General features: G+C 38.7%; 1 protein-coding gene across 3 annotated transcripts in view; it reads left to right on the forward strand.

The window, feature by feature from the left end:
- Nucleotides 1-26,818, forward strand: part of IFT56 (intraflagellar transport 56) — a 52,019-nt gene that overhangs the window by 14,763 nt on the left and 10,438 nt on the right. For 2 of the 3 annotated variants that reach the window (XM_084538084.1, XM_084538085.1), the window contains exons 5-14: nt 915-964; nt 2,628-2,773; nt 3,814-3,985; nt 4,381-4,455; nt 5,690-5,792; nt 7,198-7,253; nt 9,029-9,082; nt 9,516-9,579; nt 15,385-15,473; nt 25,743-25,826. In XM_084538084.1, coding sequence (XP_084394210.1) covers nt 915-964; nt 2,628-2,773; nt 3,814-3,985; nt 4,381-4,455; nt 5,690-5,792; nt 7,198-7,253; nt 9,029-9,082; nt 9,516-9,579; nt 15,385-15,473; nt 25,743-25,826 — 893 coding nt within the window. The remainder of the gene's footprint in view (nt 1-914; nt 965-2,627; nt 2,774-3,813; nt 3,986-4,380; nt 4,456-5,689; nt 5,793-7,197; nt 7,254-9,028; nt 9,083-9,515; nt 9,580-15,384; nt 15,474-25,742; nt 25,827-26,818) is intronic. The other variant, XR_014698600.1, reaches the window with a different exon arrangement.

The following is a 26,818-nucleotide window of genomic DNA, read 5'->3' on the forward strand; positions in this document are numbered from 1 at the left end:
TGTGTTACAGGCCATTGCTTTGCTAACTCTGCACTTTCTTGGACTCATAAACACAGTAAGTAATTCTGCTTTTTGTAAAGATTCCATGTAAATCCTTTCTGTGGTACATGGGTTGCCAGCTGGTTGGTCTGAGCAAAAATGAGAGTGCTCATTAGCTGAGTAGGCTAAAAAAAATACAGGAAACAAGGAAAGGCTTTTTGGAATATTGCTCACAAAAGAAGTTAATAGTTCTGTTGGCCAAGGACTTTTGTCACTCTCAGTGATGCACGAGGCTCTCTCTAGAGACTTAAAACTCCACAGTTAACATTTTGTGTCATATGAAGTGTATTAAATAGAATTCCTAAACCTGCTAGAGCAAGAAACTTTGTGAACTTCAGTGGCACTAGAGAGCCACTCCTCTCCATACGTTAATTTGAATCTTATTTGCTCGGAGTACAGGATTCATTCATGCCCCTTTTGTTCCTAAGGACAGAAATAATATTAGAGCTATGTATGCCAAAAGGCAGCAGCAATGGAATTTGCAATACCCTGAAAGTTGAAAAGATTCCTAGAATTATGAATCTCAATTTTCTTCAAATATTAAACATTGTAGAAAGAACTTCGGGTTTCTGTTGCTGCTTTCTTACTATATAAAAGATGCTGTGCTGTGTGTCACTTGTGCAAAAACACAGAATTAACCAGAAGGCCCTGCAGAGAAATGGTCATGTAATTCTTGAAGTTGTAAGTCTCATGGAAGGCAGAGGCCAATTAAAAAGTATTTTCATCAGGGATTTCAAACAAAATGGACAGGGAATGAAGATGGGAGGCAAGAAAGCATTGATTTTTGCAGGACTGTTGAGAAAGGGAGTTAATAAAAAAAAGATTTCCTATGTTGTTCTTTGCACAGATACTTACTTAATGAATCTTCCTTTCAGCACCTAAAAGTCGTCTCCAGAACCGTTTACTCTTTCACCTGGCACATAAGGTATAATGTCTTTTCTTCACTCACACTTCGTTTTGTTTTCTTTTCAATTTGGTAATGTGTAATTTATGCAGGCAACCTGGCCAAATAATTAAATATCTGTGGTGGCAGGAGAACAAAGGTTTTCCACAACCACCCCACTGTATTAAAATGTAGAGGAGAAAGTAAGTGTGAAAACAGGATCTCAGAATAATTGCCCTCGGCAAATATCTAAAGTCTTACCACCCATTTCATGTAAGTCATAAAATAAGAACTCGATGGTATTTTTGATTACAAGGAACCTAGGATTTTAACAGAATCCCAAGTGTATGAGCCACTATTTTCTTTTTCTTTGAAGTGTACCAAGATTTCCTAATGCAGCTGTGTTATACTTAGCAGTTTGACCAGAAAGGTCCATATGTTATTACTGGTCCTCTTAAGTTGTTCAGTATCCAAGAAGTAATACTGTTTATGGCATGAGATTTACTTTAATTTCAACAATTAAATGACTATTTCGCTTACCACACATAGCTGTCTTCCCTTAAATTTGGTTTCATGCCATCATGTATTATACCTAACAAGTAATGGGATACTGAAGAGACTGAGTTTTGGGTGGAAGAAAATACAAATACTGAGTGTTAGCTTTGATGCTAGATTCTCTTTACTTGAATCTCTGTAAGTTTATGGAAGTAATCTTTAAACGTTTTCGTAGTGGCATTGGCTCTTACAGATGCCTATGATAAAGAGAAACTGAATAATTCCTAGTTCGTATAGTTAGTATTTGGGAATAAAAGACTTTATGAAAATATGAAGCACACTGCATTTAGTTCTGTTAAGCAGTTCTCTTGCCTTTAGACCAGAGTATCGATGTGTGACTGTCTCAAAAAGGGAGAAAGAGGATTCGAAGAAAAACAGAGCAGATAAATGTTTTAGATGAAGTTGAATAAGATATAATTTGTGTATAGGAGAAATTCATAATTCCTGCTGCTGAGATTAGCAGAACCAGCAAAGGGAAACACTGGAATTAAGTGATTTAAGGAAAGTCATTGCTGAATAGCCTCAATCTTACTATTGTAATACAAGTATAAGATGATTGTTTAACTCTGGTGCTTGTTTTTACCCTTGTGTGTTTGTTATGCATTGAACAACAACACTTTTAAAAACAAAAGGTTTAGTTAAACTGGAATTTTAAAGCGATGATTAAAGTGAACTTGTTAGTGCTGTAAAGAAGTATTGTGAAGATTAATTCTTGCGTGTTGGGAAGGCTTGTGTTTTTCTGATGTTTATCCATGAGAAAAAAAGTTTTGGATCTATAAGCAGCAAACAATCAGCTGGATTGAATAGTAACTGTCAAATCTTGTGTTGTAAAATTCTGGTTATGAAATAATTAATTCAACTCTTCCCCTCTTATCCAGCAAGGCAAGTGACATGTAATTATGTCTAAGTCACACCTTAAAGGAAAATGTGTACTTAGTTTTAGCCTCATATTTATCTAGTTTCAGCTGGTCTGCCTTTTAATGTTTGGCTTTCTCCACCAGTCAAATTAACTTTGAAGTAACAGAGTTCTTCCAGATGTTAAAAATGAGTCACCTGCTACTTGCCAGCAAGGGCAAAACTAATCCAGCTAATTAACTTAAAACGTATTTCTCACTGAACTCTTCTGAGAATGTCACACCTTCTGTTTTAGTTCAGTGATGAGAAGAAATTGATGAGCTCTCACCAGAATCTGCAAGACATTACAGAAGATCAGCTTAGTTTGGCATCTATCCACTACATGCGGTCCCACTACCAAGAAGCTATTGATATCTACAAGCGCATTCTTCTTGATAATCGGTTGGCATCTCTTCTTTAAACCTTGCTGCAGTGTCTCTGGTTTTGTTGGCATTTAACTCCAGTTAGTTGCTTGCTTTCTGAAAGTAGGAATTTTCCCCAATTACCGTGCCCCTTTCCAAGTGCAAAATGTGCACAAGTTGCAGACCCCTCAATTTTGTTCATTGCAAATCATTGTTGAAAACTGCATGTTTAAGGAAGAAGTTAGTTCTCTATTGCTTTCTTTTAGTGATATTTTCTCGTAATTCATTCTGAGAGCCTTCTTTATTTTGTTACCTATTTCTTCTGAAATCACAAATGGTTATGTACCTGCTTTCTCTCTCATGTTCTTACTCTTTCTCTGATGACCAGCCTCGTGACTCTTGCTTGTGATTGTTGATTCCTCCTTTGCTTGTAACCTTTCATATTGTCCACTTTTGACCTTGTGTCTATCTGTATTATCCAATCGGTAAAATTCTTAGTGTTTATGTAGAGAACTCCTTACATTTCTTTTAGTCTGGAATTATTTCCATTCTACTTATCCTTCACTGTTTTTTTCTATCATATTCTGCAACTTCTGAGTTCATAATTTAACAAGGAACAAAATGAATTCTTAAGTGGCTGGAAATATGGTTTGGTAAAATAGGAACTGCTGCCCCAGAATATATAGCTATCTTTTTGAAGTCCAATTCAGATCCATTCAGATATTTTCAGTTTTATGTCAGTATTAAATGTTTTTGCACATACTGCATAGAAAATCTTATTCTTCTGGGCCAAAAGTACAGTACTTAATTTCTGTGGATTTCCTTAGTGTGAATTACCACCTTTTCAAAGATTTGCAAACCAACAATTTTGCACGTAATTCTTTAAAGTTGCAATAGCTGGCATTGATAAAACTCATGTACATCTGTAACTGGATCTCTGCAATTTATATAACAATCTAGAGGTAGAAAAGTACCCAAAAAGCATTTCTCGGAAACCTCAATTTTGATGTGTTTGTAAAAGATGTATAGAATCTAATAGATTTAAATGTTGTCTTTAATCCTCTTTCCTCTGCTCTGCAGGGAGTACCTGGCTCTGAATGTATATGTGGCCCTATGCTATTATAAACTGGACTACTATGATGTATCACAGGAAGTGCTAGCTGTTTATCTTCAGCAGGTTCCTGATAGCACCATTGCTCTTAACCTTAAGGCTTGCAACCATTTCCGACTTTACAATGGGAAGGCTGCTGAGGTATCTGTTGGACAGCCCTTGCTTGCCTTTGTTCAAGATCACTTAGACGTTACTTTTCATTGTTATCTGTATTAATCAGTAATTTTGATAATGGCCTTTTATCGTGTCATTGTGTCCTCTTAGAAATTTCATGTATTTCAGTTTCCCCGGTATTAAGCCACCTGTCCACATGCATGCACAGTGGTTTTAACAGTTTTCCTGGTCCACTTTTGACCTAGTATCTATAAATATAACCCAGTTGGTAAAAAGAATCAAGTAGAATTGGGAAGGCACAAATCTTCCAGTGACCCAACACTGCTGGAGATGTTGTTGGTTTTAGGACTAATATGAACTTTCATTTATGTTTGTGTGCTTTTTTGTTTTCTCATTAAACTTCTTGATGTATGTAAATCCAGGCAGAGCTCAAGAACTTGACAGACAGTGCCTCATCATCTTTTGAGTTTGGCAAGGAACTCATTAAGCACAATCTGGTGAGTAATGTATTTCCTGGATTTCATATGGTCTGCTGTCATTTGTAGAGCTTTTCCTGATGACTTGTGAAAGGGAATATTTTGTGAACTGCAAACCTCTGAATCTCCACTGCAATATTAGTCCCATTCCAGAAAACCTACCTGCATAATCAATGTGCCCTCAAGTGTTTTTGTTTTGTTTTGTTTTGTTTTTTCCCCTGGCATTCTTTCCTTGTCAGTTTGAGATGGTGTCATGAAAATAAGAATGTTGTTGCTTTTACCCCAAAGGCATATCAGAATAATTTATGGCCTGTAAGAATACCCTTGCAAAATTATTTTGTGGAGCCTAGTCAATAAAGATACTATAGAAGCAAGCAAGAGTGCATGCCTCTGAACTGTTATTTATGCAAATACAGTATCAGTGGAATTCAGATAATTGAGGAAAATGGTCTTTATCTAAAAAGTACTTTACAAGGAGTTCATAGGGAAAAAGATACTGATACAAGCCAGAGTATTTGTGTATTCTTTACTAAGAGTCACTAATCACCTGCTAGTGTTCCCCACAATGGTATTACTGGCGCTAGCTGTTATTTAATGATGGCCGGTTGCTTGTTTTATCATTTTTCAAGAACAGTCATAACAAGCTAACTCTTTGTTGTTTGTTTATTTGTTTGTTGTTTTGTTTTCTTTGTTTGTTCTTGTTTGCACCAAGAGTTAAAACTGATTTCAGAAGTTAACATTCTTTATTTTGAGTGTTGGTCTTTTTGTCAGGAGGTTATTGAATCAGTATATTAGATTTTGTTGTAAGAACAGTCATGTAAGATTGAAGTATAAAGCATTGAGTGTTCTTGATTATTTTAGGATCTTAACAGCATTCTATACAGATGTAAAGTTGTTAGCCTGTTTTTTTGTATACATGAATACATCATAAGCAAATTAGAATTTTGTACGTGTTCTCCTCACTTTTATTCTAGGACATATTCTTAAAAATGTGTTATGTATCACTGCCTTGAGCTGCTAAAAATGGAAATCAGTTTATCTCAGCTGATGGATTAAATGCTTAATATTCTTTAGAATAAAGATTGCTTCCCATATTAATTTTATTGTTATATTAAAGCAGGGATTACACTAATGCCAGTCCCATTGACCTTTTCCTGCTATTATTATAGGCCTATAAGAACTAATTTCATTGAATTAAGAGATCATAAACAGTATTCTAATACACAGTTTTTCAGTACTCTGCTTTTATCTGCAGGTTGTGTTTCGAGGAGGAGAAGGGGCTTTGCAGGTTCTGCCTCCTCTGGTTGATGTTATTCCTGAGGCAAGACTGAATCTTGTGATTTACTATCTCCGGCAAGGTAAATACACCTTCCTCTGGCTCATTCATAGCTTCAGGGATGACTTTTACTCATCTGATCAACTGATTACTCCTTGAAATGCTTTTCTTCTTCTTCTTCTTTACAGTAATATGTAATATTTAAAAGTCGTAATAGTGTATCTAGATCAGTTAAGAATTTTAGAAATCATTACTTCTAATGACTACAGCCATGTCTCCAAAACTTACAGGGTCTCTGGTAAAGATGTTCTGAACTGGAGTGACTGAAACACAAACTTGCGTCTCATTTTTTGCATCGCTTTAAGGTAGAGAGTTTTAGGGGTTTGGGCCAGATATCCAGTCTTAATCTCCTAGATTTGCTAGAGAGTTTCTGTCAGAGCCTGAGGAATGTAATTGTGTTAATGGTCTACACCAATGAAAACCAGGGCTGCTGCAGGGCTTCTTCTCATACTCTGCCAGCTACCGTGAGCAGTGTGATCCTGTTACTTGCCTTTGTGCCAGCATTTATGCTTGTGCAGGCTGCATGTTGGTGAGGTGAGCTAGTCTAAAAAAAAACACCCCAAAAACCAAAACCCTATTTCTAACTTTTTATGAAATTAGATTACTTTTGACTATTCTAGTACCTTGTGCTGGCTTAATATGTGACTGCTTAAGGGGATGGGTAGGAAAGCAGATGTGTTGGTCAGGTGTTGAATTCTAGCCTGGCAGCTCCAATGTATATTGCCTTAAGTCACCCTGGAATACTGTTCCCACAGTGTATGGCTGGTATGTACTAGCAAAAAAAACATGTTTTGTTTGATAAGGCTTGTTCTTATAGGCAGACTATAATGCTGTATTAACAAAATTTTGTCAGTTCAAAGGGCATCTTTGTAACATTTATGATCTTTTCAATTACTTATTTATTGGGGAGACATGACATTGTTTATTGAACTCAACATTTACATTTAAACATCTGTACTAGTAGTGTTTCTTGCTTGTTAGAATTAGTATCAGGTAAGAGCTGCTGGATAGATTTTGAAATTTTCATAAGGAAAAGATGAAGTCTCCCTCCAGAACCATCTTACCTTATCTTCCTTGAGGGGTAAATAAATATGAGAAGAGATATGACAGGAAAGTGATGTATTTATTATCTTGACCTTGTACTGTTGAGAAGGTGTCCACTGGATTATGAATAAGGGGCCAAGTCATCTCTACTAGGAAAATTGTAGTAATAAAGAAGCTATTACTCACTCCATGTTTGTTATTTGAGTTGTAGAAAACCATCACCACTGTGATATAAATTCACAGTGATTTATAGTTACCTTTCTCCTTCTGTCTAAATGCTTTATTTCTTTGGCTGTGTATTGGGGAGCATTGTAGAGGAAGAGTGATTTGTTCTAATACAGTGTGCTATGGTTTGTCATGCATTCTAACATGTGGTATTTCAGATGATGTGCAGGAGGCTTATAACCTGATTAAAGACCTGGAACCTACAGCTCCACAGGTAATTGGAAATTGATGTCATGGTACATAAAGACAGAGGTTATAAATAGACATGAAATCTGCCACATACAAAACTGGTGTCATAAGGACAGCTTGCCCCATTCCCACTCTTAAAACTGTAGTGATTTATCCTTTTATCAGTCGTAGGCTTAACACTCATGTATAGAGTATTGTATGTATGTACATGAGTACTTAGCATGTTTAGTACTGCACACCTAAGAATACTACCTAAGAGTACTTCAACTAAGAATACAACTCTGTGTTCAGACTTGGTTCTAGGGAGCCAACCATTAGTTCATATTCAAAAGCCCTCTTCTAACAGTTCTTTGTTACTCCTGACTTGGTGATGGTTACCAGCCCTGAGATCTGCTACTTCAGATGCTCATGTGGTTTGTCCTGAAGCCATTTCAATAAAAATGAGCAAAATTAAATTAAACAGATTAAATAATACGGTTTTTCTAATCCCATCTCACTTTTAACTGCAATGAGTGAAAACTGCTACTGTCGTTTTCTTCTGTGGCTGTTCCAACATCTTTAGTCTCTGATTTATTCCTTTTTGCAGTTTGTTTTCCAAAGATCACATAGCTGGGCATGAAAGAGACCTTTCATGAGTATGTGTGAGGATTAAATGGAGGGAGGAAAAAGCTAAACCTTGAGCACAGATCTGGTGATTGTGTGCTGAGGATATCTTCTGCTGTTGCTTTTTACTTCCTGCATTTTTCACTAAAGCAATACTTACTTGAGCAGCTTTATGCAGGTATTGCTTCTTTAGCCTCTGTTTTCCCCCTGCACTTTTCCCATACATGCTTAGGATAAATGTCATTATATCAATCTTGATAACCCACTTGACAAATTTTGAAATGAGAATCTTTAAATCTTTATGCTTTTTTTTTTTTTTCCATTTTCTCACTCACACTTGAAATGAACTCCCCATTAAGACTTGCAAAACTACTTGTATATCCTCCTGCAGTTCTTCTCAAATTTCCTCTTTGTCATGGGGTCTGTAGAATTTAATTTTACATCTGTAAAAGAATTGTACTGAAATGATTACCTTGTATGCAGGCTAGTATTCTTAGATTGTTTCCTTACACTCTGTTTTTGTTCTTTGCATGTCTTTTTTTCCTCCTTTTCTCTGTTTAGGGCTGTCTGAGTTTATCAGGAGTACTTACTACAACAGATTGATAGATAGAACTCTGAATTATAAAATTTAAACAAGACAAGTAAGTCTATTACATGCTGAGAAAATCTTGCTCTGTGCAGAAACCATCACCATAGCTCATAGTAGAGATTACAATGTACTCTGCTCCTATTCCCAGTTCAGTAGAATAGCATGAGCACAAACCTCTTGACATTTCTACCCTGATGAGAAATGCCATGCATTTTGGTGCATGGTTGGTGGTGATTATAGGTAACCAGTGTGCATACTAGAAGTGAGATCTGTGCATTAATATAACAATATTGCACTTGATTATTGGCCAGGCAATGGTGAAGCAGGCATGATACTGTGTTCTGTTGTAACTTCTGGTGCATCATCTTTGAGCATAATTTTTTATCAGAAAACACACTTCCTCTCTGCAGCCCAGATATTTAACAGTAGTGACTTGTAACCATGTACAACACCGTGCTGAAGCACTTTTTATCATAATAACCAGCTATCTATTAAACTGAGTTGGGATAGAGTTAACTTGAGGAAGAAAATGGTGTACAAGTAGGCTGTTCTGTGTCTCCTGAAATCTTCCCATTGTTCTCTCTGATCCCCTTTACTTTTTTTTCCAGGAGTACATCCTCAAAGGAGTGGTAAATGCAGCTCTTGGACAAGAAATGATTTCAGTGAGTTAAACCCATGAGGTTCTCCAGCTTCTTCAACAGTAGGATGTGAACAGATCTGTAGGAACTGGAATAGATTGAAAGGGGCAGTCATTTCACATTTAGACTGCAAGATCTCCAAGTCTCATCATCTTCCTCCCTGCAGTTCTCAGTCCATAATGAATGAACTGCAAATCTCTGTTACTAGTCCTGAAAATAAATCAAGCTGAATTTGGCTTCCCCATCCTGCTTTCACAACCCTGTTTGCTTTCTACTGTATTCCAGTGTATCTGGGCGCATACAGTGGCCTATTTTACCTTTTCTGGTTTTACTTCATCCACAGTTTGCCTGCTTATTGTGCTTCATTTCTCTCAACTATCTGTCCTCAAAGTGTATTTTTACTGTCTAATGTAGTATCAACTCTGGAACTCATGCTGGATTTTTTTTCCTCTCCTAGAGAGATCACCTGAAAATTGCTCAGCAGTTCTTCCAGTTGGTGGGTGAATCAGCCAGTGAACGTGGTATGTCTGAAATGTTCTTTCTCCGTTACGTAATCCCTCTTATGATATCCAAATATATACCCTCATATCTTCATCTAACTGTTGACTGTTAGCTTGCTTAGTGCCAGGATTTTTGTTGCTATAATGAGTAACAGAAAGTCTAACTTATGGTGTAAAATAAATTTCCAAGTTTAAATTAGAAGGCTCAATTTATTCTAAACTTAGTATATTAATTTGGCCAGAAAAGAGGCTATACTGCAAACTTCTAGTCTTCACTGATAGACATTGTGGCAGCTTGTCTTATATTAATAATATCCCCTTCATAGAAACAGAAGACAACAGCATAATTGGATGAAGTGCATGGTAGAAACACTAAGAGGTACAAATCTAGGACTGCTAATGAAAGCCTGCAAGCCTATCAAGTATGTAGAGTCCTAGCACAGTGTGTACCTGGAAGTGAGGGATTAAAAGAGAGAGAGGAATTTGGCTACAGAGGGAAAAGGTGTCTCTGGGAATAACTTGCTGGTCTAATTAAAAAAAAAATAAAAATTAGGAAGCTATAAGTGTTAATATTATTCTGAAATATTTTAAACCAATCTGCAAAACAAGACAGAGAGGCTGAGATTTAAGATATGATTAAGGAACAAAAATATTGTCTTGTTAGGAAGGTGCTTTTCAGGGGGATAGGCAGGAAGGGAAACAGCCTGTGGGAAAGACTGGTACCATGTAAACCTGACTGGAAAAGTTAGTACTGCAAGCATTTTTCACTGTTATTCCCATTTAAAAACCTTTGTCACCTTTTTTAAAAATGTGAAAGAGTGTTGCCAGGTAGAGAAGAGCAGGTAACTCCTCTTTTAAAGGCAAAGTAGAATGATTTCTGTATCCTCAAATGAAGGACAGGTGGAGGGCAACAAACTGTAGAAAGGAAGAAGAAATAAACAGAGTTCAGTTGAGGTAGGACATAACAGAAAGCAAACAAATGAAAACCAAATATGCAAGTGTTTTTGTACAAATATTAGATGTTTTATAAGGGGATGAATACAGTGGAACACCCGCTTTTAGAAGAGGCTGTAGAACTAAAATCATTTAAAAAACATGATTGGAGGAAGGTAACATGTAGGATATTGTTCAGATTTAATCTCCAACTGGGCGTTACAAAGTAGATAATGCCAGTGGAGAAATGGTTGTAAGCATTACAGAAACCTCTCAAAGTAAAATAAATATGCTTTCTTTATCTGTGAGTAACATAAACCTGTTTTAAATTGCACACTCAGTTAATATGATATACATAGCATTGAGGCTAAATTATTCACCAACCAGCCCGGATGGCAACAGTGATTGACATATTAAGGAGCTTAGAGATTTTATAGATAATTATATAATAGCTTGAAAGTTCTGTTCTGCCCATGCTGTCCTGGTAGATGCAATGACATGGCATGATAGAGAGACAATAAACTTAAATGCTAAGTTTTCTTCTTTCTTAGAAGGAGCACACAAATGAACAGGTGACTTCTAACCAATACAGAGATTATTACGTAGAACTTGATTTGAAATATTATGATCAAAATCCAGTTCTATTACAATGATCTGAGTATAGTCAAATTCAAAATCCATTTGTTAGAAAAAGAAATTAAAAAAAAAATAAATCTCCAGTACTTCATTTTTAGAAGGGTAGTTACGTAATATCCTTTCTCATTTGTAACAGAAAAACTGTAGTGAAGTAGCAGTGAAAAGGATAAAGCAAACCTAATACAAACACCTGCAAGAACCTTTTTTTTTCCCTAAAGAAAGGGCTCATATTCATAATTAATAAGCCGTAAAATAAAGACATGACTGCCTTTGCCAATGGTACAAAATTACTCATTGTAGGAGGTATGAAAGCTTCCACAATGATGAAAGTTGTGAAAGAATATATGAGGCTGGATAATAATACGCAAATTAAATTTAGCTGTGATAAATACAAAGTAATACATATGAGGAAAAAAACTTTATTTGCAAAATTATTAGGAGCATCAGAAAAGTTGAACAGTCATAGGGATTGATGAGGAAAGAGAGAACAAAACAAAAATCATTTCTGTGTAATTGTTACAGATATAGTTCTCTTTCTTGAATATTGGCTGCAATTCTAGTTCTTACATTTCAGAAGAATATGGTAGAACAAGAAAAGTTGTATAAGGACAGCAAGGATAAGGAAAAGGGGATAGCTTCTTGCATAAGGAGAGACCATGTAAAAGAAGGTACATGGCCTGCAAGAGTGATGACTGAGTTTAGTTATGATCATGATACAGAACATTGTAAATGATGATGGAAATGATGATGATGGGGTGAAGATGAATAGAGAAGCATTAGTCACTGTACCATGCAAAGCCCAAAGAGCATTGAAATAAATCATCGGGCAAGGTAGTTAAACACAAACAGCAAAAATTCCTTTTTCATATAATACAACTTCTTGGATATAGAATCTTGCAAGAACTAAAAGATGTAAAGAAAGTTATAGAAGAAAAGTACATTAGCTGTTAAACTCGAAGTTTTCAGTTGTGGTTAGGAACCACAAATCTGTCAGAGCAGATTGTTGGATGCTGGGAGAAGCTTCAAAGGAAGTGGCATTATTTACCATAGCATGTATTATATGTGAAATTAGAATATATTCTTTCCATAGCCATATATTCTTACTAAGAAAGCTTATAAGCCGGATAGACTTTGAAATACACTCAATACGATCATTTTAATGTTTTTTTAAGTTACTTAGCTTATTAACCATTATGTTGTGTATTTGTGGTCATTTCTAATATGCTGCCTTTGTTTTGCTGCATTTAGAATGGAGAACAGACTTCTCACTGTTTGTACACTTGGGCTTTCACTAAGTTGCTAGCCATGTTATTCAAGCATGTACATCATACTTCAGCACTTCCCACTGTGCCAATGCTAGCAAGGAGTTGCATTGTCTGTTTGAGATCTTTATCAAATTACTTAGCTGCTTTTCAGCCTTAGAGTGGAAAAGTAGGTTGTGCTCACTACAGTGAGGAAAATCCTATGCTCTTTCTTTTCTTGGAATTGGGCCTACAAGGCTCCTGACTTCAATATGGATTATCAAAAAATGATTGAAATGAAAATGTGCAATATTTTCTCAAAACCAGTTTCCATCTTTCTGACTTGCTCTTGCTAACTGTACAAATCTTATGACTAGATGAAAAGCTGCAAGAATTTTTATTCTTGCATTGTTTTGCAAATATTCTTCACAGTTTATGAAGAATACTGTGTCACGTATTTGCAATGTCACTTAAATTGATCAATCAAATCTTTGCTGTTAATTACTTCTGTGACACAGAGGTTCGAGGAACATAAAGCAAACAGATTCATTCTGAAAGTCCTTTCCAACATGAGATGAAATGCTTAGATGTATTGTAAGTTACGTAATTTAAGAGGAGAGGGGACATCCAGAAGCAAAACCAAAACAAAACAAAAGCAGGAAGCACAGCATAGCAGTCAATACCCACCTGTTAACTGCAATAAATAGCACACAGAACAGCAGCTGTGTTTTACTATTTAATAAAGATTCATAATCCCAAATGGCTCATGAAATAGAATTGGCATTACAAAGGAGGATATAACTAGACTTTTGCAGGTAATTCACATGCTGTAAGTAATCTTCTCTTAAGTGTCTCAGGTTGGTAGAAAATGAAACGGAGATCAGATTTCTGAGATAAGTTAAGGAGGAAGTGGGGCAAGAGGAATGTTAATGAAAGTAAACGGACAACAACATTTCCACTAAATACAGTGTTTCTGGTGCTGAACATAAGTCTTAGAAACTACCCTATTTACACTGCCAACATAGTGGAGAATGGCACTCCTTTCCATTTTCTGTGGTCTTCTTAGGACCAAGTTAGGCACCTCTGGTGTTGCATGGGAGGAATGAGACATTTCTTCTGGACTTGGTGCAGTCTTTTCTTTGAGGTATTCTTGGGTCACTCTAAGTAATTTTTCAGAGTGAGAACTTTTTCCTCTTCCTGCGTAAGACACGTGGGATGGATTAGAACTATAAAACTTTTGTTCATGTTATCCATACTATTAACTGCTGATGTGTATGACATTTACAGATGTTTTACTTTTTTCACGAAATCTTTCATTAAGGATGTATGGAGGATTGTATGCTGGGATAATATAACTTCCTGCCAAAATGTGGATATGAGACTAGATACTAAAACACAGAAAATCTCTCATCATATATGGGAAAAGAAAAACATGGTTCTAGTGATTCATTTTTACTGGGAAATATATTCTCAGTTTTAAGTCTTTAAATGTTCATTTGCATTTTTTTTGTTTTGTTTTGTTTTATTGTTGTGAGTTTGAGCCTCAAAAGTCAAATATGAGGGAAAAAGGGCATTCCTGAGGTACCTGCATTCTCATTGCAACAAAAAAGAATAGAGGAACAGAGGAAAAGTTTCTCTTATTGTCCCATCAACACATACATATGTCACAATGGGTATGCCTACATGTTAAAAAGGGCAGATGCCAGTCTCTGCTCCCAGGTAAATACTTTATAAATAACTAAATGATTCTCTTTAAATTTGAGAATTTAATGATGTCATTCAGCTATGGATAAGGATGGATTGTCCCTTTATGGAAATTACAGGACACCCACGCCCAGTATCTTCTGGCGCTATAAAATGAAAAATGGGAGTATTTTGCTTTCTTCTGAAATATGTTTTAAGATCTTATATAAAGCTTTCCAGCAATAATTATTACCGTACCTTGAAAGGTAGAATTTGCAGCTTTCCAGTGGATAGCTATGCTTTGTGCTGTGGTGCAGAGTCAAAATACTGGTCTTCAGATATATATTTCTGTATACAGAAAATATATTTTAATTTTCTGGTGAGGATGGATTGATGATAACTATCTTGAAAGAGCAGATTACTTCAGGGCTGTTGGTAGACTTAGGATCTTAGCTCCTGTCACCTCCCCAAACAGCACAGAGCAGCATGTTCTCTAATGATCATTTGATGTAGTCATTTGATGTAGTACCCTACTTATGCTTATATCTTCCCAGCTGCTACTTGGGTTCATCCATCTCTGAGCAGTCTCTGCTGGCTGGATCAAAAAAGAGTTAGTCCTAGTAAACTTGCATCAGAATCTTGCTTTGAAATAGTGTTTCAGTAACACAGCTAGCAATTTCAGAGTACATGACAGCGAAGTTAATGATGACACAAATGTCTGGAAAGTTTACTGACACTCATTTGAGTTGATCCGTCTGACTTATTTATGGCTTTATATCTTGTGAGCAATGTAGTAATCCCAAATGTAAGAATATAAATGTTCATACTATATTTTAACCTGTGAATGTATTCGATTTTTTTGATAATGTTTTCAGTGTCTCCAATTTGCTCTCCTATTGGAACTAAAATTAAGTATGTAGAGCTTCTTTGTCCAGGATAAGTGAAGAGTAATTTTAAAGCAAAAATGGTATAAGGTTAGAGTAACAAATTCACGCTTTGTATCATGTGTTGTTTCCTAAGAGTCAGAATAATTCACATTAAAATAATGCTGCAAAGATTGTGTCATGGAAAAAGTCCTGTTACTTAAACAATTCATCTCTGTAGAATGTGCTGGTGAATGCAGTCTTGCAATAGTTATTGTATGCTGTAGAGAAAGTTGACAAGATGATCTAATAGCTTTTGTAACCTCTAGTGTAGTCCTTTTCCTGAAAAGGCAAGTTACACTATTTTTAGAAGTTAACTGCTTTCATAGTTGCCAGCAAACTTGACAGTGATTTCCATTACCACATAATTTTTAAATTCTACAAATCTTCATTTCTCTTTTGAATTTTAGATACCATTCCAGGGAGACTGTGCATGGCCTCCTTCTGCTTTCTTCTTAGGCATTTTGGTAATGTCCTGCTTTACCTTAACTCAGTCAAGGTTAGTATTTATTTAGCATTGATAGTAATATAGTGCATAGTATCACTACGTATGGAATTATACCGTACTGTGTGAAACAGCATGTAACCAGAAAAAGGTACAGAAACACAACAACAACAAAAACACATGAACAACAGCGGCACATAGTTGGTCAATACAGCAAATGGATCCAAATGTATAGAAGCAGTTTGTAAGGTCGCATTGTGCAGCATGGTGGAGATGGTGGTCTCAACACACTTGTAACTTAACCATTATCAGGCTTTCTGGTAGCATCACAGAAGAAGAGAAAGAAAATTAAAGGAAGACAATGAAATAATTTATGGATATTTATGGGGCTGGGCAGCATGGAGGAAAAAACACGTTTTTTTTTAAAGGTTTATCAAATGAGTGATGGAGATAATTTTCATTAGTTAAGGACTGGGGACATGAGTATGATGAACAAGAGTATGTAAGGAAGATAAGACAGGAAGGATCCTGGAAGTAATAAAGCTTATATATTATAGAGAAAACAGTCACTGAAGAGCTAAGATAATGTAGTGTTACCAATACCAAAGCAGTGAACTAAGATTGTTATTTTTGCAAAAGTAGTCTGAGTGGTACACTGCAGGCAACGTTGCATTTTTCAAAGTGAAAGGAGGAGTTTGCAGTTACCATACTGCAACACTATCAGATCACCTGTATGCAATGGATAGAAATAGTTATAACTTGCAGATAGAGTCTTAGAATGGTTTGGATTGGAAGGGACCTTAAAAATTGTTTAGTTCCAACCTCTCTGCCATGGGCAGGGACACCTTCCACTAGACCAGGTTGCTCAAAGCCCCATCCAGCCTGGCCTTGAACACCTCCAGGGATGGGGTGTCCACAGCTTCTTTGGGCAGCCTGTTTCAGTGTTTTACTACCCTTATAGTAAAGAATTTATTCCTCATAACTGATCTAAATCTACCCTTTTTTAGTTTAAAACCATTATTCCTTGTCCAATCACTACACTCTTGGAGCCCCTCTCCTGCTTTCTTGTAGGCCCCCTTTAGGAAGGCTGCAATGAGGGCTCCTTAGAGCCTTCTCTTCTCCAGGCTGAACAACCCCGACTCTCTCTCAGACTGTCTTCATAGGAGAGGTTCTTCAGCCCCTTGATCATCTTGGTGACCCTCCTCTGGACTTGTTTTAATATTTCCATTTCCTTCTTGTGCTGGCCCCAGAGCTGATCGCAGCACTCCAGGTGGGTCTCACAAGAACAGAGTAGAGGAGAAGAATCACTTCCCCTTGACTTGCTGGCCACACTTCTGTTGAGGCAGCACAGGATGCAGTTGCCTTTCTGGGCTGCAAGTGGACATTGCTGGCTCATGTTGAGCTTCTCATCAGCCAACACCCCCAGGTCCTGCTCCTCAGAGCTATTCTCAATCCCGTCTCTGCCCAGCCTGTATTCGTGCTTGGGATTGCCCCAGCCGAGATGCAGGATCTTGCACTTGACCTTCTTGAGTTTCTGAGGTTTGCACAGGCCCATCTCTCAAGCCTGTCCAGGTCCCTCTGGATGGCATTCCTTCCCTCCAGTGTGTCAACCGCAGCACACAGCTTGGTGTCATTGGTAAACTTGATGAGGATGCACTCAATCTCACTGTCCATGTCACTGACAAAGAGGTTAAATAGTGCTGGTCCCAATACCAACCCCTGAGGAACAGCACTCATTACTGATCTCCACTTGGACATTGAGCTGTTGACTGCAACTCTTTTGAGTGTGGCTGTCCAACTAGTTTCTTACCCATCAAATGGTCCATCCATCAAATCCATGTCTCTTCAATCTAGAGACAAAGATATTGTGGGGGACGGTGACAAATGCTTTGCACAAGTCCAGGTAGGCGATGCTAGTTGCTCTTACCCTATCCACCAGTTCTGTAACCCTGTTGTGGAAGGCCACCATATCTGTCAGGCATGATCTGCCCTTAGAGAAGCCATGTTGGCTGTCACAAATCACCTTATTTACCATATGCCTTAGCACAGTTCCAAGAAGATCTGCTCCCTGATCAATGATCATGAGATACTCAGTTATTAAATAAGATGTGAAGACACAGAGAAAGACTGGAGTCTCATTATGGAGTTAAGTGATTGCAGTTTTGTTGCAGTGATGTGAAACTAGAGTAGTAAGAACTCTGTATTTGGTAGGAAGAAGAATGAGAATATAAAAACAAACAATTAGGGAGATGCACTAGGTGAGAGAATTATGATGTTCTAAGGAGGGTGAGACCTAAAGAAAAAGCATGTGGTTGTGTTGGTGCCAAAAGCAGTTGATGGGTGAAGAATGACAAAGGTGTAATGTTTTTAAACTTTGTTTGGGAAGAGACCATGAAAACATCCCAAATGGTTGTAGCCATTGGAATGGCTCCACTATAGTGGCATGAAGAGATAGATACCCTTCACTCCAGACTGGAGTATGTGTGTGTGTAATTGGAGAACAAGAGCACTAGAAACTAGCAGTGAGATTTGTTTTGCCTAACTTAAGCCATCTAAAAGTCAGGCTTAAAAGTCTGACTTAGGTCCCAGGCTATAGTCAATGTGGACAGATGTTAATTTCCAGACAAGAATTCATCCTGTGTATTTCTTACATTATCTTAAATGGAATGAGTCACTCCACAGAAATGCCCAGCTCTTTCCATTTGTTCTAAGAAGTTCTTAAACAACTAGTTCTAACCTGAAAAGGCTAAAGTTATATGAGATTAATCACTACCTCCAAGGTATATGGGAAGGCTAAGAAATCAGAGAGAGAATAGTAGCACCTTGGGAGGCAAATGGAGTCATCATTAATACTGGAAAATAAGGCATAGTTAGTGTTTGTAAACGAAAAAGCCAGAAGTGAACAAGACACTAAACAGAAATTAAGAGGGTGAAAGTGGGCAGTAGGTTGACCAGAGGGTAAGACAGAGTCATGAGATAAGTGTAACAGGGAAGGGATTAGGTGAGACAATTGTGAGGGTATAAAGGAAAATGTTGTAGGAAGGGTTTGAAAGAAAATCTGAAAGGAAAAAGAAAAGCACAGAATACTCGGTGTTACTTCATACTATGCTGGTAAGATTCCTTGAAGAGGGAAATACAGATCTAATGTTTAAAAACTGCTGGGAAGGAGACAGAAATAGTGACAGGCACAGGTATGCAAAGTTTCATTCTTGTTATATTTATCAACTAGAAGAAGGAGTGTTTATTCTGTTAGATTTGAGAGAAAATATTTTATGTGTGCATAATATATATCTGTGCAACATAAAAAGGTTGCAGTTCTGCTGAAACAGTCAATAAGGCTATATCAGAATGTGCCTGCATTGCGGAGCCAAATTATGGTGACATAGATGATCTTACTTCTGGCACTTCCAAATTTCTTAGTGTTTTCTCATGGGGCTTTTGTGTTCTTTTAATTTTAGCATTAGGTGTTACCACTGTACTAGGAAACACCTTATTGTATTTTATTGTTTTGCTGGTCTTTTGCTAATGGTGACTGATTTCAGAAATTGGTAGAGAAGTTCTTAAGCCTGATGTTGTTTGGTGATTTTGGAGATCAACAGGAAATCATGGCTGACAATACAGATAGAAGCAGTGCTGGTAGGTAAGAAGAAAAGTAGAGGAAGTTCTGTGTGGTTGTTGAGCTGGAAGTGTTCGAGCAAAATGTGTTTTTAGTATAGCCGAATGGAAGGCTTAGTTTCTTGGTTAGTGCTGTGTGACTTCTCCAGCAGAGTCAGGGATTGAGATCTAGATACTCAGACACAGTGTAAAACAACCAGCTTTTAGGTCTGGATAGAACTGGAGCCAGGAGTTGGACTCAGTGATCCTTGTGGGTTCCTTCCAGCATGGGATAGGGAGGGGAAGGGCTATTTGACTGCTTGGTCTTTTGTTTAGGGGGTTTTCTTTGTTTGTTTGTTTGTTTTTGTTTTAAATTAGCTGTTTTGCTGCAAGTATGTATCGTTACAGTTGCACATTTATTACATATATATGTGGATCTCTGCTTGCAAACTGAACTCCTCCGCTCATAACAGCAGTTTGTCAAAATCAATCAGTAGAAAAGAATAATGTGCAACAAAAGTCTGTTTATATTTCACGTACAGGAAAGCAATGTTGTACATGCTCCTTTTTTCCATACTCAAAGATGCATTTCTATTATGTAAATTGTCAGAGGGTGGGATGTACTGTTAGGGGGCTCTTTCATAGACCACCTTTTAGAAGCATGAGCCTACCAGGGGAGGTGCCCCGCTAGACCTTCTCTTCACAAACAGAGAAGGACTGGTGGAGGACGTGATCGTCGGGAGCTGTCTAGGGCAGAGTGACCACGCAATGGTGGAGTTCACTATTCTTGGCGAGGCCAGGAAGGGGACCAGTAAAACCGCTGTATTGGACTTTCGGAGGGCTGACTTTGAGCTGCTCAGGACATTGGTTGGTGGAGTCCCTTGGGAGGCGGTTCTGAAGGGCAGAGGGGTCCAGGAAGGCTGGGCGCTCTTCAAGAGGGAAGTCTTAATGGCGCAGGAACGGTCTGTTCCCACGTGCCCAAAGACGAGCTGGCGGGGAAGAAGACCGGCCTGGCTCAACAGAGAATTGTGGCTTGATCTTAGGAGGAAAAAGAGGGTTTATAAGCTTTGGAAAAGTGGGCAGGCCACTAAGGAGGACTTTAAAGAAGTAGCGAGGCTGTGCAGGGACAAAATTAGGAAGGCCAAAGCTCATCTGGAGCTCAATCTGGCTACTGCCGTTAAAGATAACAAAAAACGTTTCTATAAATACATCAACACAAAAAGGAGGACTAAGGAGAATCTCCATCCTTTACTGGATGCGGGGGGAAACTTAGTTACAAGAGATGAGGAAAAGGCGGAGGTGCTCAATGCCTTCTTTGCCTCAGTCTTTAGCGGCAATACCGGATGTTCTCTGGATACCCAGTACCCTGAGCTGGTGGAAGGGGATGGGGAGCAGGATGTGGCCCTCATTATCCATGAAGAACTGGTTGGTGACGTACTACGGCACTTAGATGTGCACAAGTCGATGGGGCCGGATGGGATCCACCCAAGGGTACTGAGGGAACTGGCAGAGGAGCTGGCCAAGCCACTGTCCATCATTTATCAACAGTCCTGGCTATCGGGGGAGGTCCCAATTGACTGGCGGCTAGCAAACGTGACGCCCATCTACAAGAAGGGCCGGAGGGCAGACCCAGGAAACTACAGGCCTGTCAGTTTGACCTCAGTGCCAGGAAAGCTCATGGAGCAGATCCTCCTGAGAGTCATCACACAGCACTTGAAGGGGAAGCAGGCGATCAGGCCCAGTCAGCATGGCTTTATGAAAGGCAGGTCATGCCTGACGAACCTGATCTCCTTCTATGACAGAGTGACGCGCTGGGTGGATGAGGGAAAGGCTGTGGATGTGGTCTACCTTGACTTCAGCAAGGCTTTTGACACCGTCTCCCACAGCATTCTCCTCAAGAAACTGGCTGCTCTTGGCTTGGACTGGCGCACGCTTCGTTGGGTTAGAAACTGGCTGGATAGCCGGGCCCAAAGAGTCGTGGTGAATGGAGCCAAGTCCAGTTGGAGGCCAGTCACTAGTGGCGTCCCCCAGGGCTCGGTGCTGGGGCCGGTCCTCTTTAATATCTTCATCGATGATCTGGACGAGGGCATCGAGTGCACCCTCAGTAAGTTCGCAGATGACACCAAGTTAGGTGCGTGTGTCGATCTGCTTGAGGGTAGGAAAGCTCTGCAGGAGGATCTGGATAGGCTGCACCGATGGGCTGAGGTCAACTGCATGAAGTTTAACAAGGCCAAGTGCCGGGTCCTGCACCTGGGGCGCAATAACCCCAAGCAGAGCTACAGGCTGGGAGAGGAATGGTTGGAAAGCTGCCAGGCAGAGATGGACCTGGGAGTGATGGTGGACAGTCGGCTGAATATGAGCCAGCAGTGTGCTCAGGTGGCCAAGAAGGCCAACGGCATCCTGGCTTGTATTAGGAACAGCGTGACCAGCAGGGCTAGGGAGGTGATCGTCCCCCTGTACTCAGCTCTGGTGAGGCCGCACCTCGAGTACTGTGTTCAGTTTTGGGCCCCTCGCTACAAGAAGGACATCGAGGTGCTTGAGCGGGTGCAGAGAAGGGCGACGAAGCTGGTGAGGGGCCTGGAGAACAAGTCCTACGAGGAGCGGCTGAGGGAGCTGGGCTTGTTCAGCCTGGAGAAGAGGAGGCTCAGGGGCGACCTTATTGCTCTTTACAGATACCTTAAAGGAGGCTGTAGAGAGGTGGGGGTTGGCCTGTTCTCCCACGTGCCTGGTGACAGGACGAGAGGGAATGGGCTTAAGTTGAGCCAGGGGAGTTTTAGGTTAGATGTTAGGAAGAACTTCTTTACAGAAAGGGTTGTGAGGCATTGGAACAGGCTGCCCAGGGAAGTGGTGGAGTCACCATCCCTGGAAGTCTTCAAAAGACGCTTAGATGTAGAGCTTAGGGATATGGTTTAGTGGAGGGCTGTTAGCGTTAGGTTGGAGGTTGGACTCGATGACCTTGAGGTCTCTTCCAACCTAGAAAATTCTGTGATTCTGTGATTCTGTGATTAGAAAGCCACAGGCATGCAAGTATGTAGGTACGTATGATCTGCTTTTCCTATATCTTTGATCTGCTATCCAGGTTAATTCAGTGTTACATATTTTCCAGGATAATATAACAGTTTGAGGTATTTACAGGATAAAGTAACTAGGGAAGAAACCAAGAGCAAAACTTAAATGCAGCTAAGACGTTTAAAATAAAGCCAATTTAAGAAATATTGGCTATATATATGTATGTGTGTAAGCATACACATACATGTATGTTTATTGAAGCTAACAATGACTGTCAGATTTAGGAGTGTCAGCGTACTAACATTTTGTGTAAACTTGATTTCAGAAATTTGCTTGACTGCACATTGCTTACCACAGCATGGTACCAGCTGCAAATTATAAGCACTGTGTTTAGATCAACCAGGTGATGTCATTCAGTAATACTTTGATCTTTGTGTATAGCAGGTTAACCTAATGGCCACTTGATCTCTGGGGCTTGTTTTATACTAGAGAGATTTAGTGTGATAATAACTGTAGTCCTTTGCTTCTACAGTATGTAACACTCAAATTCTGAATATATACATGTCTTCAGCACTTCAGCACTGTTTTGACCCATTTTTAGGCGAAGTTTTTTTTTGTTTTGTTTTGTTTTGTTTTGTTTTGTTTGTTTTATCATTCCCTTAGTTTTCACAGTTGTAATGTGAATGCATTTGTAAGGGTGAAACAAAATATTAAGCTAAGTAAAGAAAGTTCAATATAAAAATGATTGATACATTTCATTCCACAGTGGTTTATGTTTATTTGAAATACTGGACACTCCTTCCTGCAATACAGAAAGAAAGGTGATTCAGAAAATTATTAGAAATTGAAATATTGTCTTAAGAGATTTGGAAGATAAGTTATATTTGCTACAGAGAAAGTAAGAAAATAAAATGATACAAAATGAGGATTAGAATAAATGAGATAGATTTGAAACCTCCATTTGTATTCTGAGAGAATGAAAACAAGATATGGCTTGCTGGAATTGCAGTAAATTCACAACATCTTTCCTAAGAAAATTAATTTTGTCCCTCAGAACACAGTTGGTTTATGAAACTCATTGTCATATTTCATCCCCAAGGTTGCAAGTTTGGAAGGTTTTATAGATTGTATCTAGCAAGCTGCAGAATGATCAAGCTTAAGTAAAATATGTATTTCTTAATTTCATGAAGGGGTTTATAAATACTGGTACTTTGAGACATAATGCAGTTGATAAAGAGCAAGGACTAGGACAAACATTTTCGGCCTACTAGTGCTTTTCCTTTTGAGGTCGTTGATCCTCACAGTTTTCTAACTAAGAGTAGCCATTAGTCAAATTTAGCTAGGTCACTCCTCCTCTTCACATCACAGGGATGCAAGTCGTTCTTCCTGTACCGTTTTAAAGGCAAGGTTCAGGTGACTTTACAGTAACCTTTGTGTTTCATTGACAGAAACCAACTTCAGTAGAATCTCTGCAGCTCTTTAAGTAGAGCTGTGCACTCTGTGAAGATAGTTGCACGATACTCTCTTAGGAAACACCACCTTCATCCATGATTGATTAAAAGCGCTGTAGGCATGAGAATGTGTCAAAGGACACCTTATTATAAATGTATTGCCAGCTGCCCTGAGGGTGACATTATAACACTGAGGATCATCTGAGAAGACAAGCTAATTCAAGCTCAGCTGAGGTCTGGCCACAACGAATGCTTCATTGTTCAACTGGGTATCTGAGTGACTCATTGAAATGGATGTCTCTCAGAGCACAGTTTTATGGAAAGATTGAAGACCGGTAAAAAGACCACAAAAGGGTAAAGTCCAGGCATATAATTTGTCAAGAAAAAAAAAAAAAAAGAGAGAGAGAGAGACAAAACATTTAACTGTCCTGAATGTATTTTACTATGAACACGGGTTCATTTCTACCACTCTTGTTTTTGCAGCAGTTCTGGTCTCTGGCACTAATACAGCCAGGATAGAATGACAGTTTTGAGTTTGGTTGCTGACAGAGCTTCTTTTCAGTTTTAATTCAAAAATACAATGAGGCGTATTTGAACAGAAGGAACTATTCATGCAGTAGAACTAGCATCTTGCTTACCAGCTTTGCTTAACCTGAGACTTGTGCTGATTCATACAAAACTATCATTGAGGAAGAATACAGTAAAGTGTTGTAATTCTCATATGGTGAAACCAGTTAACTCACCCTAAGGGTACTGAAATGTTTTCACAAACTGAGCTGGAGATTTCCCCATGTTGGTTCATCCTCATGCTTTCACACAGCTTGCTGTATTTGCCAGCTCTTTTGCACCTCAGCATGGACTATTTAGGTGAAACCTAGACATTTGGCAAATGTTGGCAACTCTCACCTCTCCTCTCAAGGCACTAGCTTGACTGATGTATGTGGGTGGACTGGGTCCATACCCTTTGCAACTGCCTGTGACAGGGAAGGGAGGAGGTTCCTCAAGTGTCTCTGTGTAATGGAAGAAGATGAGAGCCCTGACAAAGGACCTTGTCCTTTGCTTTCCGTATCTTTTACACAGTCCCAACTATGCTTTTTACCTTCTCCTCACTCTTAATGAGGGAACATAACAAAGTTATCTAAAAACCGATCTTCCTAACATAAGTTTTTTTTCTCTTAATGTTTTTCTTTATATAACACAGATATTTGTCCACACACTTTGCTGTAATTGTACCCAGGAAAGCTTTTCTTGCAGTAACTATGGACAGTGGACAAACAGTCTTGCTTTTTTTCATGGGTTCTTCCATAAACCTTGCACCTCTGCTGCGGGGCAGGGAACCTCAGTCCCATTCACACTTCTTGTTGTGGTATCACATTCTAGTTTACCTATACTAGGTCTGTCGGTGCAGTAGCGTGGTGACAGTGGTGAATCTAGAACATGTGTGGCTTTGAGTTATTTTGAGTTGTACTTTAATGTGGACATCTGACCATGATCAAAAATACAAGCTATTTGGGTCAAACACAAACATCAGGCTAATCGACAACTAAAGCTTTATTTCCTACTTCGGCCCGTGCTGTGTTTCAGAAGATATTCAGCCAGATGATCCTGATCTATCATTAACCAGGTGTGCCCTGTATAATATATTATGGGAGAGAAAAACCTAGTGTTGTACTAAGAGAAGGGTACCTGTAAGCAAGACTTGAGCTTAAGGAAGCCCTATTACAATGTGTGTTCCTGTACTGCAGCTCCACCTCTATCCAGTGCACGTGTCACATAACCAGATCCACAGGATCTCTTGTTGAACTTTGAGAAGTCTTGGAGAAGCAAACTGTTCGTCTCCTTAAGCCATTAGAGGCTCAGCTGCCTATTTACCACCCTAGTGGTGAAGTAAGTGTTTGGGAGGTGAAAGAGACCATGGCAGCACAGCATGTCTTCACATGCACAGAGTGAAAATTACACCCATAAAAGCCACCACTGCAATTTAGAGCTTGGAGCGTTCTCCAGATCTCTCATGGTTAACACTGTGGAATGTTCCAGCTGTGTTTGTAGTCACGAATGTAGGGTGGAAAGGCAGTCCATAATTTTCTACTCACTGTTTATAAATGTCGTATGTTCATAATGTGGGTTTTTCTTTTTCCTTCCTGTTGTCTCAATTGTTGTTGACTCAGATTTTGGGGGGGGGGGGGAGACGGTGTTATTTTTAATGTTATGATACCATTGGAGGTTGGATTTTATTTTTTTTTCCCTTCTGTGCGGCTTTCTTTTCCAGAGTTACTTCTACAATGATGACACTTTTAACTTCAACTACGCCCAAGCCAAAGCTACCATGGGCGATTTTAGTGAAGCTGAAGAGGTATGTATTTACTTTCTTTAAAAAGCAACAATGGAAATGTTTCCCACATACTCCCCTATTTCCTTCCTTTTCTCTCTCTCTACATCTTCATGTTGGTTGAAAATAAGCAAGTTCTGTGGGACCTTCCTAGAGGAACTGAAACTCACAGTGAACATTGTTTAGAAAAGATTATCTTGCTAATCTTGTAATATGAGGTATACAGGGAGTCATGCCGCTTGTGGTGCGTCACAGGAGTGCTTTGCAGCTCACTCTAATTGATCAAAGAATGCCTTCTTAATCAGATTTCCTATGCTTTGTCTAGGATTCCAGGCAGTCCTATTGTTCAGATTGACTAAAGTATGCTGAACAAAAGACACTTAATAGTTAAGAGCTGCTAGGTATCCCTAGAAATTTGTGTTTAAAAAGCAAAAAAACACACCATCACCACCACCACAACAACAAAAAACCCACATTTTCTTCCTTTGGGAGATGTGGGAGGAGAAGAGGAAGTGCTCACTATCTTATTCAGCAGCATCCAGATGCAGCTGGAAGAGATTAACTTCTACACACAGCATTTTTTGTGTCTATGTGCAGTAGAAACTTAATTACAACTAAAATATGCAGAAGCAAATAGCTATTATGAAGATGGAAGCAACATTTTCCACAAGACTATCAGAAGACAGACCATAAAAAATACATGTAGTCTGAAGTGAATCATACAATTTTTTTCCCCAGGTTTTCCTGCCTTTTATTTTATTTTATTTTATTTTATTTTATTTTATTTTATTTTATTTTATTTTATTTTATTTTATTTTATTTTATTTTATTTTATTTTATTTTATTTTATTTTAACTCTTCGGGTCCCTGGACAACAGAGATCTTCTCCTTCCCCCCATTTTTTCCAACACGCCCCCCCTTAATTTCTGTGACATAAAATTGCATCTTTCTTTAAGAAAAATATCCCAGACTGTCAGGCAAAATGGATATATATTTGAATTCACCCAGTTTATTTT

Source organism: Aythya ferina, assembly GCF_964211825.1.
Source record: "Aythya ferina genome assembly, chromosome: 1".
NCBI lineage: Eukaryota > Metazoa > Chordata > Aves > Anseriformes > Anatidae > Aythya > Aythya ferina.